General features: G+C 43.4%; 2 protein-coding genes across 9 annotated transcripts in view; one reads left to right on the top strand and one right to left on the bottom strand.

Annotated features, from left to right (window-relative positions):
- LOC130367933 (oocyte zinc finger protein XlCOF6-like) overlaps positions 1-10,240 on the top strand; it is a 107,553-nt gene extending 97,313 nt beyond the window's left edge. For all 3 annotated transcript variants that reach the window (XM_056570957.1, XM_056570955.1, XM_056570956.1), the window contains 2 exons: positions 6,549-6,638; positions 7,696-10,240. In XM_056570957.1, the coding sequence (XP_056426932.1) occupies positions 6,549-6,638; positions 7,696-9,155 (1,550 nt within the window). In that variant the 3' untranslated portion in view covers positions 9,156-10,240. The remainder of the gene's footprint in view (positions 1-6,548; positions 6,639-7,695) is intronic.
- An 8,168-nt stretch (positions 10,241-18,408) lies between these two features.
- The window catches only part of LOC130367932 (nodal homolog 2-A-like), a 17,131-nt gene continuing 13,286 nt past the window's right edge, over positions 18,409-22,253 (bottom strand). For 2 of the 6 annotated variants that reach the window (XM_056570951.1, XM_056570952.1), the window contains exons 2-4: positions 21,399-21,749; positions 18,909-19,618; positions 18,409-18,622 (exon numbers count right to left, since the gene is read on the bottom strand). In XM_056570951.1, coding sequence (XP_056426926.1) covers positions 18,470-18,622; positions 18,909-19,618; positions 21,399-21,660 — 1,125 coding nt within the window. In that variant the 5' untranslated portion in view covers positions 21,661-21,749 and the 3' untranslated portion in view covers positions 18,409-18,469. Of the gene's footprint in view, positions 18,623-18,908; positions 19,619-21,398; positions 21,912-22,253 lie in introns of those variants that run through there. The other 4 variants (XM_056570954.1, XM_056570950.1, XM_056570953.1 and 1 more) reach the window with 4 other exon arrangements.

Raw genomic sequence — 22,253 nt, 5'->3', positions numbered from 1 at the left:
TTAGCAAAATCAGGATAAAATGTCACTTTAGAGCCCGCATATGTGACTGGGCCAGTCTCTCTCATCTTTCTCAAAATGGCATCCCGATCATATGAAGATAGCAATTTAAAAAGCACTGTTTGAGGATAGCTACCAGGCTATTTTTCGCCGGGACCCGATGTGCTCTCTCCAACCCATACATTGAGGAGAGCACACCCGGTCCCACTATTTCCTGTATCCACTTAGTACAAAATTTTCGTAGTTCTTCATTACCCAGATCCTCTGATAACCCCACAATCTGAATGTTACTCTTACGAGAATGGTCCTCCATATAAATAACTTTATCCTTAATGTCATCAACCTCCTTCCTTAGAGTTTGCTGTTCCCGTTTCAGATTATCCAGATCTTTAAGGGCACAGGGCAAGATCTTTTCCACCTCTTATTGTCCTCTCTCTTATCTTATTGATTTTGTCCCGTATTATCATTATCTCAGATGACATTGTATCAATTTGGGTGTTTAAGTCTGTTAATGAGTGGCTACAGGCCTGCACCTCTTTGAAAATGGCCTCCATAGTGGAGAACCATAAACCAGGAAACAGTATTTTCCCCTCCCTCCTTTTAACTGGGAGATTGCCTGTTATTAACTCTGGTTGTAACCCATGCTGGGGATGTTCTCATATATTTTTCTATTTGGCTGGTACCTCCAGTATTCTCTGGGGATCCTGAGCATCTTGGTTGAACCTTAGTCGCCATCTGCTCTTTTCCGTCCCGCTCTGATATCTCCCCACCAACCGTTGGCCGCTGACCTCCTTCCCTTTTTATTGTAGAGAACTTCACACAGCGGGAAGAAGACATCAGTAATATCACTTTTCCAAAAGCATGCTTCACTCCAGCTCGAGTGCAGTCCTGCAGCCAGCCTCAATGGGCCCTGTATCAAGTTTGTCCCTCTGTGCTGCGTGTCGGGAACCTCTTCCGGGTAGGAGTCTCGTGGCTCAGCTCAACAGCCTGGCCGAGCCCCTTTCCGCACCATCTAATCACCACCAGAGGGGGGGGGGGGGGGGGGGGAGCGCGGCCTCGTCTCCACAGAGACTCTCCTCAAGATCATCTTCCAACACCGCCTCCCTGGCACGGCATCCAGCTCTACACCCCTGGTCTTTGGCACCATCTCAGGTCTGTTCACCAGCGGGCTGACCCAGGATCCGCCGCGGGTTCTCAGGGCTGTCTCAGCCCTTCCCCGGGCCGCCTTCCACATCACTTCTCTCGCAGTCCGAGGCCCCAAGCCAGCACACGCTCTCAGGAGGAGGGGGGAGAAGGGAGCGTGGCATGACACTACCCGTGCTGTATATCTTTAGTTTTCTACCTTAATATTGCTCTGTATTTTCTGCTCAGTCTCAGTCAGATTCCTAGACTGGGAAGGGGCGTTCCCCAGCAGGCATGACATCATCTGAAGCCATAGAGGGGAGAACTTCCTCCCTCACTCTGCTACACACAGCCCAGAGCAGTTCAGTGTGTGAGATTAGCTATGATTGGCTAAGGCTGTACTACCCCCCCCCCCCCTTCAGCACTCCAAACTGCATTTCCTGATTTTGAACTTCTTTCAGGCCAGCAGGAGTCCCAAGTCTGTGCAAGAGATGGGGGGGGGGGGGGAAATGTGCTCTGGACAAGTAGGGAGATACCTGGTGGCAGCTTTTTTTAACCCCTTAAGGATGCAGGGTTTTTCCATTTTCATTTTTTCCTCATCACCTTCTAAAAATCATAACACTTTCAATTTTGCACATAAAATTCCATATGATGGCTTATTCCTTGCACCACCAGGCCAGTTCTACTTTACAGTGGCATTAGTCATTTAACCAAAAAATTCATTGTAAAACGTAAAAAAAAAATAATTGTGCGACAAAATTGAAGAAAAAATTCAATTTTGTAACTTTTGGGGGCTTTCTACGCAGTGCATTTTTCGGTAAAATGACACCTTATCATTATTCTGTAGGTCCATACGGTTAAAATGATACCCTACTTATATAGGTTTGATTTTGTTGTACTTCTGAAAAAAATAACTGCATGCAGGAAAAATTATACATAAAAAATTCTCATCTTCTGACCCCTATAACTTATTTTGCCACGTACAGGGCGGTATGAGGGCTCATTTTTTTGCCCCGTAATCTGAAGTTTTTATCGGTACCGTTGTATTGATTGGACTTTTGATGGCTTTTTACACATTTTTTCATTATATAAAAAGTGACCAAAAATACGCTATTTTGAACTTTGGAATTTGTTTGCACGTACGCCATTGACCGTGCGGTTTACTTAACAATATATTTTTATAATTCGGACATTTCTGCATGCAGCGATACCACATATGTTTATTGAAATTTTTATTTACACAGTTTTTATTTTTTATGGGAAAAGGGGGGTAATTCAAACTTTTATTAGGGAAGGGGTTAAATGACTTTTATGAACTTTTTTTTTAACTTTTTTTTTTGCAATGTTATAGCTCCCATAGGGGACTATAAAAATGCACACACTGAACTTTTACACTGTTAACTGCAAGGCCATAGCTTTGCATCGAACAGTGTTATAGGCGGTCAATTGCTCAAGCCTGTATCTCAAGCTTGGAGTAATCAATCTCCGATCGGATGCAACGGAGCAAGGTAAGGGGACCTCCGCTCGCGTGCTAGCTGATCGGGACATTGCGATTTTATCGCCATGTCCTTAAGAGCAATGTACAAACAAGGAGAGCGCTCCTAGTGTGATACCGTAATGCAAAGAGAATATGAACAAACAAGAAAACTTGCTCACCAAGTGTAGTTGTACTGCGACCAAGTACAACTATGGTGAAGGCGTGAAGTGACCCTGCAATGGGCGAAGAACGGCAGCTGCTCCTGGACACACAGGCGAAGCAATAAAACGGATCCCTCCAAGGAACAGCCCAGGATAGAGGCAGCGCACAAGACTTCAAAGGTAAAATGGTTTATTTACCCGGCATGCAACGCGTTTCGCTGGATAACCAGCTTCATCAGGCATCAGGCATGCCTGATGAAGCTGGTTATCCAGCGAAACGCGTTGCATGCCGGGTAAATAAACTATTTTACCTTTGAAGTCTTGTGCGCTGCCTCTATCCTGGGCTGTTCCTTGGAGAGATCCGTTTTATTGCATGTCCTTAAGAGGTTAAACACAACTAAAAAATTGAAAACTTCATGTTTTTTAAACAAAGTACATTAGATACCATAAGGAGTGCAATAGCAAAAATTAGTTTTAATGACAGTGCCCATTTAAGGAAGATTCACACAAATACAAAAAGTTCTTTAACCCCTTCATGACCCAGCCCATTTTCACCTTCATGACCTGGGCATTTTTTGAAAATCTGACCACTGTCACTTTAAACATTAATAACTTTGGAATGCTTTTACTTATCATTCTGATTCCGAGATTGTTTTTTCGTGACATATTCTATTTTATGTTATCGGTAAAATTTCACTGATATTTGTATCCTTTCTTGGTAAAAAATCAAAAAATTTCATGAAAATTTTTAAAATTTCGCATTTTTCTAACTTTGAAAGTCTCTGCTTGAAAGGAAAATGGATATTCCAAATAAATTACATATTGATTCACATATACAATATGTCTACTTTATGTTTGCATTAAAAAATTGACAAGTTTTTACTTTTGGAAGACACCAGAGGGCTTCAAAGTTCCGCAGCAATTTTCCAATTTTTCTCAAGATTTTCAAAATTGTAATTTTTCAGGGCCCAGTTCAGGTTGGAAGTGGATTTTAAGGATCTTCATATTAGAAATACCCCATAAATGACCCCATTATAAAAACTGCACCCCCCAAAGTATTCAAAATGACATTCAATACGTTTTTTAACCCTTTAGGTGTTTCACAGGAATAGCAGCAAAGTGAAGGAGAAAATTCTAAATCTTCATTTTTTACACTCGCATTTTCTTGTAGACCCAATTTTTGAATTTTTACAAGTGGTAAAAGGAGAGAAATCACCCTAAAATTGGTAACCCAATTTCTCTTGAGTAAGGAAATACCTCATATGCGTATGTCAAGTGTTCGGCGGGCGCAGTAGAGGGCTCAGAAGGGAAGGAGCGACAATGGGATTTTGGAGAGTGAGTTTTTCTGAAAGGGTTTTTGGGGGGCATGTCCCATTTAGGAAGCCCCTATGGTGCCAGAACAGTGGACCCCCCCCCACATGTGACCCCATTTTGGAAACTATACCCCTCATGGAATTTAATAAGGGGTGCAGTGAGCATTTACACCCCACTGGCGTTTGACAGATATTTGAAACAGTGGACTGTGCAAATCAAAAATGTTATTTTTCATTTTCACAGACCACTGTTCCAAAAATCTGTCATACACCAGTGGGGTGTAAATGCTCAATGCACCCCTTATTACATTCCGTGAGGGGTGTAGTTTCCAAAATGGGGTCACATGTGGATATTTATTGTTTTGCGTTTGTCAGAACTGCTGTAACAATCAGCCACCCCTGTGCAAATCGCCTCAAATGTACATGGTGCACTCTCCCTTCTGGGCCTTGTTGTGCGCCCCCAGAGGACTTAACGCCCACATATTGGGTATCTCCGTACTCAGGAGAAATTGCGTTACAAATTTAGAGGGTCTTTTTTCCCTTTTACCTCTTGTGAAAATGAAAAGTATAGGGCAACACCAGCATGTCAGTGTAAAAAATTTATTTTTTTACACTAACATGCTGGTGTAGACCCCAACTTCACCTTTTCATAAGGGGTTAAAGAAGAAAAAGCCCCCCAAAATTTGTAAGGCAATTTCTCCCGAGTACGGCGATACTCCATATGTGTCCCAAAACTGTTGCCCTGAAATACGACAGGGCTCCAAAGTGAGAGAGCGCCATGCGCATTTGAAGCCTGAATTAGGGATTTGCATAGGGGTGGACATAGGGGTATTCTACGCCAGTGATTCACAAACAGGGTGCCTCCAGCTGTTGCAAAACTCCCAGCATGCCTGGACAGTCAATGGCTGTCCGGCAATACTGGGAGTTATTATTTTGCAACAGCTGGAGGCTCCGTTTTGGAAACAGTAGCGTACCAGACGTTTTTCATTTTTTGGGGGGAGGGGGGCTGTGTAGGGGTATGTGTATATGTAGTGTTTTTTACTTTTTATTTTATGTTAGTGTTAGTGTAGTGTAGTGTTTTTAGGGTACAGTCACATGGGCAGAGGTTCACAGCAAGTTTGCCGCTGGAAGTTTGAGCTGCAGCGCAAAATTTGCGCCATCTCAAACTTGCAGCACTCACTGTAAACCTCCGCCCATGTGAGTGTACCCTGTACATTCACATTGGGGGCAAACATCCAGCTGTTGCAAACTCCGAGCATGCCCTTTGGCTGTCCGTGCATGCTGGGAGTTGTAGTTTTGCAACAGCTGGAGGAACACTGGTTTGGAAACACTAAGTTAAGTAATAAACTTTCAAGTGTTTTGCAAACAAACTTAGTGTTTCCAAACCAGTCTGCCTCCAGCTGTTGCAAAACTACAACTCCCAGCATGCATGGTCTGTCAGTGCATGCTGGGAGTTATAGTTTTGCAACAATTGCAACAGCTGGAGACACTGAGGTAGGAAACGGACAATGTTTCCCAACTAGTGTGCCTCCAGTTGTTGCAAAACTACAACTCCCAGCATGCCCAGACTGCCAAGGCATGCTGGAAGTTGTAGTTCGGCAATATCTGAAGGATCAGATGTTGCCGAACTACAACTTCCAGCATGCTTGGGCAGTCTGGGCATGCTGGGAGTTGTAGTTTTGCAACATCTGGAGGTCCACAGTTTGGAGACCACTGTATAATGGTCTCCAATCTGTGCTCTTCCAGATGTTAGAGAACTACAACTCCCAGCATGCCTGGACAGACTGAGCATGCTGAGATTTGTAGTTTTGCAACATCTGGAAGAGCACAGATTGGAGACCATTATACAGTGGTCTCCAAACTGTGGACCTCCAGATGTTGCAAAACTACAACTCCCAGCATGCCCAGAAAGCCAAAGGCAGTTTTGCAGTTTTGAAACTCTCAGAGGCAGCAGTGAGATCGCTTTACGGCGATCTTACTGCTGCCAATGAAGATGCCGCACTGCTGCCGGAAACTCACCTCCGGGACGCAGCGCAGCCGGGACCGCATGGAGGACGCCGGGACCGCCGGGACCGCTCGGGACACCGCTCGGACGGGTAAGTGACGCCGGGGGACGGGTCAGGGACACTTAGCAGAGCGGTGTGTGTCCCGATCCCCGTGATTGGGACTCACACACCGCGCTGCTAAGTATTCTGATAGCGAAACGCTGCTATCAGCTAGTCAGATTTGACCAGCTGATAGCAGCGATCGCTGGGGGGGGGGGGGGGGACGAAACCCCCCGTGGTCGCACGGTAAGATGGCTGGCTATCAGTGATAGCCACCATCTTTCCGGGCGCTGCGGGGTGCCGCGAGTAGCGGCAGTAATGTCCATGACGTACCTGTATGTCATGGGTCGGGAACACCTTGCCACCCATGACGTACAGGTATGTCATAGGTCGGGAAGGGGTTAATTTTTTTTTTTTTTTTTTGTGGTCACAGGTTTAGTGAATGAGAAACCAGAGATTGTTAAAAAGATTGAAAATGGAGAAGACACCCTATGGGAATATAACTGGCTAAGATTTAACGCAGGTGAGGAAAATCAACATGAAGCTCGGAAAAGACTGTCTTATCTTATGGAACTGGTTTCATATTTATTCCTCATAGGATTTTATAGAAATCTAGTGTGATAAAGGGAAGGTGGTGTTGTCTAACACAATGATTTAGATGCTTTAATGAGACAGGGCGTACATGTAGGTCCTGCTTGCGGTCCGAGCTGAGCACATAGTATATGTTCCAGTAAGACAATTCTGTCATTTAGATGCACTGGAACAATAAATACAAATGGTTGCACAGGTATACATAGGTTTTAGCATGGAAACTGGAAACTAGGGTTATAGATTTTTGCTCTACAGCAGTGGTCTCCAAACTGTGGACCTCCAGATGGAGGGCCACAGTTTGGAGATCACTCTTGTAGAGCAATGCAGCACTAACCCTCGAAGGACCAGCTTGAACCCCTCTACGGGGAAGAAGAATCTGAAGATAAAATATAACTCCTCAAACTGTTTAAAGGGGTACTCCAGTGGAAAACATATATATTTTTAAATCAACTAATGCCAGAAAGTTAAACAGATTTGTAAATTACTTCTATTTAAAAATCTTAATTTTTCCAGTACTTATCAGCTGCTGTATACAATAGAGGAAGTTCTTTTATTTTTTAATTTCTTTTCTTTCTGACCACAGTGCTCTCTGCTGACACCTCTGTCTGTCTCAGGAACTGTCCAGAGCAGGAGAAAATCCCCATAGAAAACCTATTTAGCTCTGGACAGTTCCTGACATGGACAGAGGTGTCAGCAGAGAGCACTGTGGTCAGACAGGAAAGAAATTCAAAAAGAAAATAACTTCTTGTGGAGCATACAGCAGCTGTAAGTACTGGAAGGATTAAGATCTTTAAATAGATGTAATTTTCACTGGTACAACTTTCTGGCACCAGTTGATTTAAAAAAATATGTTTTCACCGGAGTACCCCTTTAACCTGAATGCATTGTAAAATGTATATTCCCTGGCTATTTTGCAATACAGTTTCTGTAAAATTTAAGACCATTTTCTACCCAATTTACTTACTAGACTGTCTTTACATATTCCACAGCTATAATTCCCAAGGATGAAAAAATGGTCCAGAATCTTAACCAGTGTTCATATTGGATCTGTCATAATAAATTTCTATGCCTTACGCCTGCACAGGGGTACCAGGCAGAGAGAAATAAATGGACGTGTTCTGACACCAAAGCACCTGGACTTCTTCCAAAATTTCATGAACAAATAGATGTCACTCGTCTAAATGATAACAATAAAACTTCTATGAGAAGTGTATCGCAAAAGGATGGACAACCCAAGAAATCCATACAATATTCATGTAATGAATGTGGTAAACAATACCTACGAAGTTCCCAACTGATGTCCCACCAGAAAACACACACAAGCGAGAAGCCGAAAAAGTGTGTAGAGCGCAAGATGTGTTTTTCAGAAAAGAGTGATCTGGAGAGACACGAAAAGACTCATTCAGGTGTGAAGCAATATCAGTGTCTCGAGTGTGGGGAAAACTTTACTCAATCTTTCCACCTTATGGTGCACCAGAAGACACACGTTAGTAAAGAACAGTCCTCTGAAGGTGGCCACCTTATAGGTGATGGGACAAAGTTACAGAAAGACGTAGCCGGCAAACAGCGCCTAAAAGACAGACAAACTCCCAAAGAAAGTGAAAAGCCTTACCAATGTACTCAGTGTAATAAATTCTTCACTCGGAAATCCAACCTTGATATTCATTATAGAATCCACACAGGGGAAAAACCATACATATGTTCTGAGTGTGGAAAAACCTTTATAGATAGGTCAAACCTTGCAAGCCATTTGAGAAGCCACACCGGAGAACGACCATATTCCTGCAATGAGTGCGGCAAGAGCTTCAGCTACAACTCCGCATTTGTGATACACAAGAGAGTGCACATCGGGGATAAACCATTTGTATGTAGCGAGTGTGGGGAAAGCTTCTTCTCCAAGGCCCGCTTGAATGTACACATAAAAGCTCACACGGGGGACAGGCCTTTCATTTGCGACATTTGTGGTAAAAGTTTTTCCTGTAGCTCGACACTCGTAAAACATCGGATTATACACACAGGGGAAAGGCCTTATGTCTGCAAAGAATGTGGAAAAACCTTTATCCGGGGGTTTCATCTCGCGGTGCACCAGAGGACGCACACAGGGGAAAAACCTTACGAATGTGAAGAATGTGGGAAAGGCTTCACAGACAAGTCCAATCTGGTGAGCCACCAGCGAACCCACAAAACAGAGAGGGACTTTGCATGTAAAGAATGTGGGCAGAAATTCACACACAGTTCCACGCTGCAGAAACACCAACTTATCCACACCGGAGAAAAGCCCTATGGCTGCTCCGAGTGCGGGAAAACGTTTTCTCGAAGCTCCAATCTTGCCATTCATCTCCGAATGCATACGGGAGAGAGGCCATATGCCTGCACAGTATGTGACAGAAGCTTTTACCATAGCTCACATCTTATAAAACATCAAAAAACACATGCAAAAAACCAATAATCCACATGACCATAAGGCCAAGCATTAAAGGGGTACTCTGCCCTTAGACATCTTAAGAGGGGATAAGATGTCTAATCTCAGCTGCAGCACCCCTGCCATCTGGTGCACGGAGCGAACTTTGCACCGTGCCGAATGACTGGCTATGCGGGGCGGAGGCTTGTGATGTCACAGCCACGCCTCATCAATACAAGTCTATGGGAGGGGGCATGACGACCATCCCGCCCCCTCCCATAGACTTGCATTGAGGGGGTGTGGTCGTGATGTCACAAGCCTCAGGCCCTGCACCCGACGCTCTAAACGAATGCTGGGTGCAGCAGGGAGATCATGGGGGTCCCCAGCAGCGGATAAGATGTCTAGGGGCAGAGTACCCCTTTAAGCTGAAAATGGAGTGTGATCCGTTAAAGGAACACGCCAGGAAAAGTGAAACAATGTCCTGAGGGAGCATCATAGTCCTCGATTGCCCACCTCAGTCCTCAATTGTCTTGATAGCCCCAAAAATGAATGAAGAGGTCTTGGATATGGTAGCAAATTTCATGTCAAGGGATGTGAGAGGAGATCTGGGCCTTTGTATTGGTCATCTGATTGAGAGAGGTCACACATTGTATCCAGCTACTTTGTCTTATCAATGCCAATCTAAGAAAGCTTCTCATTTGACGGACGGGTTAATGGGGAACTATCCTCAAGAAGCCATCCTCATACCTAGAACAACACTGTCGGAATGGGCAACTAAATGGAGTAGCTCAATAATACTTGGTGAAAACCATTAGCCAAAGAACAATTGTTAAACACACAGATGAAAGAGAGTTTTGATGGATCGTTGTTCAAGTGGATAGGATTGAGCTATCCCATGCTCCTCATGAATAAGAGTGATGCTGTTTCTAAAAGTTTTAAAGATAAATTGAAATATTAAAAATGAAGTTTTATTGAGTCAACCAGGAATTTTGTTTTCTTTGCAGCTATGTGTAGACTCCAAATCTAGCTTATCCCTTCTGGCTGACTTTGTAGTCTAAGCTGTATGGACACCCCAACTGGGGACAGAAACATTGGAACTATTGTCTTAAAGAAATAAAGGCCATGACTTGATCACAATATTTTTCCTTGTGGAGATGATTTTGTAGAAGCAATTCTCACCTTTTCAGTATGCTGACTCCTTATTTAGTAGAACACTTAAGTTCCTTGGGTAAAACGAAGGAGGTGACTCTGAGGGTTCTCCTCCCATCTATACAGAACATGTCCACGTGTAATTAAATGTGTAATCTTTGTAAAAACAGGATTTACACAATACAGTAGACTCCAAACTGGGGACCTCCAGATGCAAAACTACAATTTCTAGCATGTCCGGACAGCCAACAGTGGCTGGTTGTTACAAAATTCTTCTATTTAATAATTATGAAGGCCATTGTTCTCTTGCCTGACATGAGCTCTACAGGCAGTTCTTTCCCTCTCATGGGGTTTCTTGCTCTGACATGCACTGTCAGCTGTGAGACCCTATAAAGACAGGGCTGTGTCTTTCCAAATCATGTAAAATCTCCGGAATTTACCACAGGTGACTCCAGTCAAGGTGGAGAAACATCTAATAGATTATTACTGTTACTTATGGGCAGGGAACAGTGAAGCCCTAATTCACCCACAGCCACTGTCCCTGCCTATTGCCTATCCGCCCTAAGTGACGCATCGACAACCATGATGATAAACCCTCCCTGTTAAGTGCTGGGGCAGCGTTGTCAACGTAATAAAATACAAAAACAATAGGAGTCAGGGAACAGCTGGAGGCACACAAACTAACAGAGATGCACTAAGACACACATACGGTCAAATCAATGTCAGTCTAGCAGAGGTCGGTACCAGGAGATAGTGGTAGTGGAGAAGAGTCGAGGGAAAAGCCAAAGATCAATATCAAGAAGACAGAGGACAAGTAATGCTGGTTATTCAAACTAAGTTATTTCACTGGTGAGGACTAGAAGCACACTGCAGGTTTAAATAGCCAGCTACACGGGTGCGATCTCAGCATGGTCAGCTAGGTTAGGTGATAACAAGCTGGTGGGGTTCCAACCGCTGGGATGTCCATTGATCACAAGAACAGAGGTCATTTGTCCCCAAAGTGAATGGAGTAGCAGCACAAATACATGGCTGCCGCCCCATTGACCCCACCACATCCAGAAATCTATGGGACTTCTAAGTATAGCCAAGTTCAGTGCAATGTTTGAGAGTCCAAAAGAGAATGAATAGAGTGCACCCTCTGTTCAGTCAGGGGACAATTGACCCACAAGATCGGTGGGGGTCTCCTTGGTTTGACCCCCACTAATCAGCTAGTTATCCCCTATCCACAAGTTTTAACCTTGGAATAACCCCTTTAACCCCTTAAGGACCAGGCCAATTTTCACTGTAGGACCAGAGTGTTTTTTAGCACATCTGACCACTTTCACTTTAAGCATTAATAACTCTGGGATGCTGTTACCTTTCATTCTGATTCCGAGTTTGTTTTTTTGTGATATATTCTACTTTATGTTACTGGTAAAATTTTGTCGAAACTTGCATAATTTCTTTGTGAAAAATTCCAAATTTTGATGAAAAAATTGAAAATTTAGCATTTTTCTAGCTTTGAAGCTCTCTGCTTGTAAGGAAAATGGACATTCCAAATAAATTATATATTGATTCACATATACAATATGTCTACTTTATATTTGCATCATAAAGTTGACATGTTTTTACTATTGGAAGATATCAGAGGGCTTCAAAGTTCAGTAGCAATTTTCCAATTTTTCACAAAATTTTCAAAATCAGAATTTTTTAGGGACCAGTTCAGGTTTGAAGTGGATTTGAAGGCCTTTCCTATTAGAAATACCCCATAAATGACCCTTATAAAAACTGCACCCCTCAAAGTATCCAAAATGACATTCAGTAAGTGTGTTACCTTTAGGTGTTTCACAGGAATAGCAGAAAAGTGAAGGAGAAAATCTTCATTTTTTACACTCGTATGTTCTTGTAGACCCAGTTTTTGAATTTTTACAAGGGGTAAAAGGAAAAAAATCCTCTCAAAATTTGTAACCCAATTTCTCTCGAGTAAGGAAATACCTCTTATGTGTATGTCAAGTGTTCAGCGGGTGCAGTAGAGGGCTCAGAATGGAAGGAGCAACAATGGGTTTTTGGGGGGCATGTCACATTTAGGAAGCCCCTATGGTGCCAGGACAGCAAAAAAAAAAAAAACACATGGCATACTATTTTGGAAACTACACCCCTCAAGGAACGTAACAAGGGATACAGTGAGCCTTAACACCCCACAGGTGTTTGACAACTTTTCGTTAAAGTTGGATGTGCAAATTATTTTTTTTTCCACTAAAATACTGGTTTTCCCCCAAATTATACTTTTTTACAAGGGGTAATAGGAGAAAATGTCCCCCAAAATGTGTAAACCCATCTCTTTTGAGTATGGAAATACCCCATGTGTGGACGTCAAGTGCACTGGGGGCGCACTACAATGCTCAGAAGAGAAGGAGTCACATTTGGCTTTTGGAAAGCAAATTTAGCTGAAATTGTTTTTGGGGGGCATGTCACATTTAGGAAGCCCCTATGGATCCAGGACAGCAAAAAAAACAAACCACATGGCATACTATTTTGGAAACTGCTCCCCTCAAGGAACGTAACAAGGGGTACAGTGAGCCTTAACATCCCACAGGTGTTTAATAAATGTTCATTAAATTGGGATGTGAAAAGGAAAAAGTTGATTTTTACACTAAAATGCTGGGGTTACCCCAAATTTTTCATTTTCACAAGTGGTAAAAGGAGAAAATGTTATTGTAAATTTGTAGAAACATTTATTTGGAGTAAGGACATACTTCATATCTGGATGTTAGCAGCTCTGAGGGTGCACACCAGGTCTCGGAGGAGCAGGAGCCAAGTCAGGGTCCTTGAGCTTTTGCATTGCTGCCTATGGAGCCAGAACAGTGGGACCCCCCCCCCCCTATGGAGCCAGAACAGTGGGACCCCCCCCCCCCCTCAAGGGGCATTACATGGGGTACACGAAGTGACTAAAATGGGGTACAGTGGTACATAAAATTATAAAACAGGTTATGTTCCCAGAATGATGACCCAGAGCATAGCCAAAACAAAAAAATATGCCCACCTCAAACCCTATGCTCTGAATCATCATTCTGGGAATGTGATGTGTGTGGCCATTCCTAACCTGTTGCCTCAGGTGGAGAGAGAGCACTTAACATTTGAGGCAACATAAAAAGTCCCCGATGATAGTGTCTCAGTGACCCATGACCCATTTTTGGAAAAAATGCCCCCAGAGGTCTTATCAGTTTATTTATTTATTTATTTTTTTTATAAAAGATTTTTTGGGGCAATTTAGTGGTTTTATGGGGTTAAAACTTGGAATGTACTCTGGACTTGGTACATTGGGGTCCAATTATGGAAAATTAAAATGAAGAGGGAAAATGTAGTGCTCCATGGAAATGTGATACTCCCTGAAGCAGTTTTTAATGCAGAGGCCTGGGTGATTGGGGCAAGTGTCACATTGAGTGGTGGTGTCCTTCCGTATCCCCCCTCTTGTGACACACTCTGCATCTTTTCTGGGATCGTCCCTTCTTTGCAGTGTGGGGGACCTCACCTGGAAAGTGTTGGCCTGTGATGATCCTGGCACCTATAACTTCAGTTCCTTGGGAAGTCCGGCCTGCTCTTGCCTGGTCGCCAAAGATCAGGGCCTTTAGGACTTCTTCTTGGAAGTGAAGGAATGTCCCTGTGTTGCCAGCGTTCCGGTACAGTACAAAAGAGTTGTACATGGCAACCTGTACCAAGTAGACCGCAACTTTTTTGTACCATATCCGTGTTTTCTGCATGTCCACGTATGGCTTGAGGACTTGATCACAAAGATCAACTCCCCCCATATACCGATTGTAGTCCAGAATACAATCGGGCTTGAGGACCGTTGTTGTGGTACCTCGCACAGGGACAGGTGAGCTGCCGTTACCATGAATAGTGGTGAGCATAAGGACATCCCTCTTATCCTTATACCTGACCAACAACAGGTTTTCATGGGTAAGGGCACGGGACTCACCCTTGGGCATAGGTGTCTGAACAAAATTTAGAGGGAGGCCTCTCTGATTCTTCCGCACGGTCCCACAAGCGGACGTGGATCTGGCGGCAAGGGATGTGAACAGAGGGATGCTGGTATAAAAGTTGTCCATGTGGTAACCCTAATCCAGCAATGGGTGCACCAGGTCCCAAACTATTTTCCCGCTAACACCCAGAGTGGGGGGACATTCTGGGGGTTCAATATGGGAATCTCGTCCCTCATATACTCTAAACTTGTAAGTGTACCCGGAGGTACTCTCACAAAGTTTGTAGAGATTCACGCCATACCGCGCCCGCTTCAAGGGAATATACTGGCAGAAGATGAGTCTCCCCTTAAAACTGATAAGAGACTCATCTACCAAGAGCTCCCTGAGGGGTACGTAGGCCTCCAAAAATTTGGGTCGATGACCAGCCTCACTTTGTAAAGTCGGTCATAGGTAGGATCACTTCGGGGTGGACATGCCTCATTATCTGCATAATTTAGGCATTTCCGAATGGCCTCAAACCGCCTCCGTGCCATGACCATACTGTAAAGCGGGGTCTGGTATAAGATGTCCCTGCTCCAGAACTGTCTGACACTGGGCTTTTTGACCAGGCCCATATGCAGCACGAGGCCCCAAAATGTCCTCATTTCTGCTGCATCAATGGCATACCATTCATTGGGCCTGGCCAAAACAGAATCACGGAGGTGGGCGATGAACTGCTGGGCATACAGATTCGTCTGCTCCACCATGTGATTGACAAAACTGGCACTGAAAAAATAACTTGTGGTGTCCCGGTACCGTATTGCATACCGTACCTTGGTTAGGGGTCCCCAAAGTCAGAGTACCTAGTAACTGTGGGGTTCCGCTTCTTTAGTCATCCCCTAGTCACCCCTCATATAGTTAATATATTTCTAAAATAAATGTAAATACTGTATAGAAAGTTTATACTTACCTTGCATAGCGTCGCAGGGCCTGCAGGTCATGTGACTGTGGGTTAGAACTTTGGAGGCATACCCACAATGCCTTGTAAAGCTGATTGGCAGATGGTGCGGACCAATCCTAAAACGGCCAGCCCCTGCCCATATAAGGGAGCTGCAGCCAATAGTCGCTCTCTTGGGTTGCTGACACTTCATGAGGTAGGAACTCAGCAACTTGCAAAGACAAATACTAGGCCACAGCCTGCCGGCCTTGGCCTAAAGCTAAACAGTGAGTTATTACAACTTCCCCGCTACTTCAAGCAAGGACCCTGGACCTAAACATAACCCTAAATCCAGCGGATCTGCACATACTAAATCCTACTAAGCTAAAGAACTTACAAAAGTCCCAACCATACGTCAATCTCAGCTAAGCTGTATATATACTCTGTTATAAAGACTGTTCCTGTATTTGCATGTTACAGAAAATCTTCAGTAAAGTTTACGCAAGTTTTCAGCAAAGCTATCGCTCTTGGGAAGGGTGGCGATAGGCCAAGCCATACAGCATTTAACCCTCACCCTGGCGTCACGACTGACAAGAGTTAATTATAACCATGATATACCTCACAGCAACACCCCAACTGCCATACACCCCCCCAAGGCACCACAAACTGAAATAGTCAATTTCAGTGAATCCAGCCATGTCAATCCGTATTCCAACAAACTCCGGAATACGTGGCTGATAAGCCTCTGGGGGTGTCTAGACAGGTTCACCGGAAGGGGGCTCCGGTACACTTGTCTGGGGGGGGTCGGACTCCTAGTACGAGCGGCATTGTTGCTCGTACTAGTGCTGGCCACTGGGCTATTATCATGGGGGGTGCGTGGCCTCGCGGCGTCTCCGCTGACGTACAGGGGACTCATCATCAGTACTAGAGAAACCTTGGCGTGGTGTGCGGGCTCAGGTATGTCCTTCAGATAAGGATATACTGGCGAATGTCTCAATTTTACATCAGTTTTGAGGGTTAGCTAATGTCATTGTTTACATCTACCACAGGAGTGAACCCATATTGTGGTCCACAAGTGCAGGTCCTCCACTCCAACACTTGCGGTTGAGCACCTCCTATCACCTTGGATCATGTTAATGTAGTTGTTTAATGTCTAAATGATGTAATACGCATCCACATACACATTTATCTGGTGTAGGATGCCATTGTGGTACTTGTGACCGTCTGCAGGCATCCCTCCATTGTAAGCATATTATGCTGGGGATTGCTCATAGCAACGGACCACAAGTGCAGGATCTGCTCCCCAGCGTAGGTGCACAACTGCACTTCGGGTTGAGTGTCTCCTGCTATGACCACGTTAAAGTTTAATGTAAGCCGACTCATCATCAGTACGAGATGATGAGGAGGACGAGGGGAAAACACAGGAATGTAGGATCTTCCTCGTCCTCAGTGTCAGATTCGGAGACGGTGGCAAAAAAAGCGTATGCCTCCGCTGTCAGATTCGGAGACTGTGGCAAAAAAAGCGTATGACTCCGCCGTAAAAAAGCTTGGCGAGCCATCGCCTTTATTATGCGGTGGTGGCGGGGGGGGCGATGAAGTATGTAGTGTGTGCTTGGTGTGACTGTATTATATAACGGTGTAAATGGGGTAAAAAAAAAAAACTGCTGCAGCCACACAAAAAAAGGGGGGCAAATTGCAGTGCCCTGAACCCCTAATAGGGTCCGGGTCACGCTAAAAAAAGCTGTGGGACCTTTGAGGACTTATTAGGGGGTTGGGGGGGATTATTTTTTTTTTTACTTTCACTTTTTTTTACTCCTACCTTTCCCTGTTGAGTAATCTGTCTCTGCTCTAAGGGGGCATCTTCTGTCCTGAGGGGGCTCCGATCACGGCAGAGGGGGGGGGGGGGGGTTCCACGGCTCCTTCTTGCAGCTCTGACCGCTGACTGAACTCAGTTAGCCGGCAGAGCTGCGAGAAGAGGTGGTTAACCCCTCCCCTGCTGGCTGCTATTGGCCGGACAATCGCAGTGGTCCCAGGGGGATGATGAAATCGCCACCTCCCAATAGATACAGGAGGTGATCGGGGGTGTCCCCCCCAATCACCATGCATCACCGGAATCACGGCAAATCGCTGGTGTGAATGGGAGGGGGGGTCTGATGACCCCTCTGGGCATTTGCGCGGGATGACTGCTGATCGATATCAGCAGTCACCCCAGTTCGGTCCCCGCTCGGTGCGCGGCAGGGACCGAAATTCCCACGGACGGACGCGTATGTCCTTGGTCCTTAACTACCATGGAGCTTAGACGTACGTCCATGGTCCTTAAGGGGTTAAAGGGAATAGAAAAACAAAGCTAATTTCTTTAAGAGAAGAAGGAAAGAAAAAAAAAGCTCAGTCTGTCTGTCTCCAGGTTGAGTGTGGTTCTGCAGCTCAGTTCCATTGAAGTGATGAGAGCCAATTTGTGATACCACACCCAACCTGGAGACAGACGAGGAGCTGTTTTTGAAAGAAATTAGCTCTGTTTTTCTATTCATGGATAACCCCTTTAAATCAATGACTTACAAACTACAACTTCCAACATGTGTCAAAATTGGTTGGAGCCCATCATTTTTGTAAAGACAGCGATTGGATAATTCATTCACACAAAAGCACACGAGACAGAAATAAAAATAAAACTTTTTATTACCATTAAAAAACAATATATATTTATATACACTACATATTACCATAAGAACTTGTATGAATAAAATAACATATTAAGAAAACATATATTTACTTAATTTCCTTAATTTTGTCACTAGAAGCTATTTTTTTTATACAGCCCCTGACAACCGCGCATCATTACAATTTTTGGTCAATTCCTGGGCAAAGTGCTCACACTCATCTCTCATGCATGCATATAAAGATGCACTTAAGATTTTTTAGTAGGATCATTATGGGTTAGGACATATACCGATTACTGCCACGATGCCCTACAGCAGAGGTCTCAAAGGCCTTCTAGATGTTGCAAAACTTCAACTCCCAGCATGCCTGGACAGTCAATGGCTGTCTGGGCATGCTGGGGTTTGAAGTTTTGCAACATCTAGAGGACCATGGTTTAAAGGGGTTATCCAGGAATCAAAAAAGAGAGCTTATTTCTTTCAAAAAACGCTCCCTGTCTGTCTCTTGGTTGGGTGTGGTAGTCCAACTTTGCTCCATTCAATTCACTGGAACTGAGCTGCAGAACCACACCCAACCTGGAGACAGACAGGGAGTGGTTTTTGAAAGAAATAACCTCTGTTTTTCGATTCCTGCATAACCCCTTTAAGACCACAGGAATTTAGCCGATATGTTATATCATGTCATTGGCATCCACATTCTTCGACAATCATATCTTCATGGTTCTTCATGACCACCTTTCCTCCTTCATACATCAGCATGGACAATGGTCTCATCTTCACCGGGACACAAGACGAACAACCAACTCTGTCGGAATTATAGAACTTCACCAAACTCTATAAACAAAAAAAGAAGAAAAACACATATTAACAATTTTATCAAGACACGGTTATTTACCATAAAAGTATAAATATAACTGTAAAGTAAATAAAAGTAACATTTAAGAAAATGTTAAGAAAAAAGGGTGGTAGGGGTTAAAATACGGCAGGGTTGTGGATTATTGTTTGGTTTTTAAGTAATATTGTTATGTATTACGATCTTAATGTTGAAGCTGTATGTGAAAATTTAAAATAAATATTTATAGTATAAAAAAAACATTTAAGAAAATATAGTGGTAATTACCTTAATATAGGCATGGTTGGTTGGTTTGAAGATCTCGCTCAGAGGGATAGGACAGGCTCCTTCACATCTGTACGCAGAGAACTTCTTGGGATAGATAATCTGTTCTCCCCATCCGATCTTCTCGAAGTCCACAACCATGTCCACTCGTCTGCACAGGGGTCGTCCATCTTCAACAGGTTTGGTGGGAAAATTGGCCATGATCATACCATGCTTTGCATTTCTACCCTTTCTAAATCTCCTATGGCCAGAGACTGGGGCCATGACATACTTAGAAGACTCAACAGTCTGGATGAGATTGGGATATCCATCGAGGTTGGCAGAAGGATTGTCCTTGGTAAAAACCACCAATACAACTCTATCGGTAGACACGTCTGTACAGTTATTTTCTTGACCATTCTCGGACCTTGTTTTATCCTCCGTGTCTTCTTTGTTATTAGAACGTTTATCTTTGGGGAAGTAAGACTGCATCATTCTGGTGATATTGATGGCCTTCAAAGTGGATCCTCCTTCATTACGAAGGTCAACTTTCATCGAGCCTAAGAAGATCTTCCCTTCGTGTTCTTTATTGTGATAGATGTCAAGGGTCACGTCATGGGTTTTCTTGGGTGAAGAAAGATGTATCCTCAACTCTGCCAGTCGTATTTCATTGTTGCTTGTGATAGAGGACATGTCGAAGGACAAGGCCCAATGGTTTTTAAGTTGAGAGCAACCTGGTGGTGATGAAAGAAAATGAAGGTCAACAACCATGCTACACAATTATTACATTTGCCAAAACACTATGGGGGAGATTTATCAAAACCTGTTCAGAGGAAAAGTTGACCAGCTGCCAATAGCAACCAATCAGATCACTTCTTTCATTTTTAACTAGGCCTCCGCAAAATTAAAGAAGCAATCCGATTGGTTGCTATGGGCAACTGGGCAACTTTTCCTCTGTACAGTTTTTTTTTTTTCTTTTTTTTTTATAAATCTCCCCCTATATAGTTGTCACAAAATACAATATATTAATATAAAATATGATGTTATATTAATGTGATTTTTTATAGAAATTACATACATAAATAGAGATATCAATAGATATCAGAAAATAGATATATCAGATAAATACAGGATTACAACATTTACTTAAAAACTATAGTTATTACAAAATACAGTTTATTAAATGTTATATTAATGTAAATATTACATTTATAATATATATATATATATATATATATATATATATTTATATATATCAATAGACAGACAAATACATGGTAGATAGATTAGATAGATAGGAGATAGATAGATAAAGGTGACTGCAGCACTCCAGAGTAGCAAAAGAAATTTGTTTTATTCTAGACATATACGCAGGCTACGTTTCTGTGGCCTCACACCACCATTTTGTCTTATAAATTGGTGGTGTGAGGCCACAGAAACGTAGCCTGTGTATTTGTCTGGAATAAAACGGATTTCTTTTGCTACTCTGGAGTGCTGCAGTCACCTTCATCCTTTATCTGAATATTGGACCCAGGACCGGGGTCCCTAAGACCGCCTGCACCCGCTTACTTCTATATCGTGGTTTGTGCTGCTCTCCCTTACAACTTCTAGCTAGATAGATAGAGAGATAGAAATCCCAATTGAAGCAGCACCTCCTAATAGTTACTTTGGGTGGGTGCCAGCCCTGAAGACCTCGGTGCTCCAGTCCGTTTTCCAATAAAGAGGAATGTAGGCAGCACACCAGGATTCGTGCAAAATTAAAGTTCTTTTATTCCAAAGATAAAGACAACGTTTTGGCGATCTCACACCGCCATGGCGGTGTGAGATCGCCGAAACGTTGTCTTTATCTTTGGAATAAAAGCACTTTAATTTAGCACGAATCCTGGTGTGCTGCCTACATTCATCTTTATTAGATAGATAAAGAACTAAAAAATCAGCAGCACTCCGTTCCTTCAGATGAATCAGTGCATGGCTTTATTCATCGTGTGTCATTCATTTCAATGAGCTGGCCGGAGTGAAACGTTCGGTCCGGTCGGCTCATTTTTGCGCCGCATGCGCTTTTACGACCGGACCTCAAATCGTGGTTGACCACAGTTTTAGGTCCGGGGGAAAAGCGCATACGGCGCAAAAATGAGCCGACCGGACCGAACGTTTCACTCCGGCCGGCTCATTGAAATGAATGACACACGGGAGCGCATACGAAGGCATACGGGAGCGCGAGGTTTTAGCTCCCCCCTGCCGTATGCGCTCCCGTATGGGAGAAAACGTAGTGTGAACCCACCCTGAGACAGCTGCTTGTAACACAAGATGAATAAAACCATGCACTGATTAATCTGAAGGAACGGAGTGCTGCTGATCTTCTTGTTCTTTGTATACTGAAGGGCCTCTAACCCAGGCTCCAATAGTCTGCACCCGGTTGTGCTGGTCTCCTGCGAAGGATGGATGGATGGATAGATAGATAGATAAATAAATCTGATGAATAGATATGAGACAGATCCAAATAGATAGACTTACTTTTGGCACTGAGACTAAGGATAGTGTCGGAATCTTGAAGAACGGAGTGCTCCAGGCTGGATAGATCTGTTGTGTTCCCCATGATGAGGGTCTGGTAGAGTTGCATCATGAAGGGAGAGTGCTTTATATTCTTGGATTGTGTCCTTCCATGTAGAACTGATGAAGCCAGAGGAATCCTCGTGTGTTTCCCCGGTAGAGAAGAAGGCATTCCCAGGACCACAGAGATGACTGTAAAGTGCAACAAGGAGCTCAACCAGGACATTCCCTCGGAGGTCTTCTGTAAAGTCTCTCTGGAGAGATGGTGTTCAGAAGGTCTCCAAGAATGAAGTGAGGTCTTCAGGGTTCTCTTACCTTATATATCCATGGATCAAAAGCCTCCATGTTAACACCTATGATCTTTCATCTATGTAACCTTAGCAGAGGATTCACAAGGTCAATGTCACAATAGACACCTCTTTTATTATGTTAATGAAGCAAAGTCATTAGGTGACATAAATACCTGTATATACAACTGAAATGTCCTTTAATGTCTGTAAAACAGAAACTCTGCTTGGAAATAACAAATACACGATGGCTTCTCTTTTTTTGTTGGGGATATAGCTAATATGTTGTAGTTTTTGCAAAAATGATGTCATTATGTGTTTATGTGAATTGTTACCATTTCCACAACCTCAAATTCTGGTATCTATCTATCTATCTATCTATTTGTCTCATATCTATTTATCTATCTATTTATCTATCTATCTCATGTATCTCTCTCATATCTATCTATCTCATATCTATCTATCTCATATCTATTTATCTATCTATCTCATATCTATCTATTTACCTATCTATCTCATATCTATCTATCTC

The sequence above is a fragment of the Hyla sarda genome, chromosome 4 (assembly GCF_029499605.1).
Source record: "Hyla sarda isolate aHylSar1 chromosome 4, aHylSar1.hap1, whole genome shotgun sequence".
NCBI lineage: Eukaryota > Metazoa > Chordata > Amphibia > Anura > Hylidae > Hyla > Hyla sarda.
This window is presented reverse-complemented; position numbering and strand designations above follow the sequence as displayed.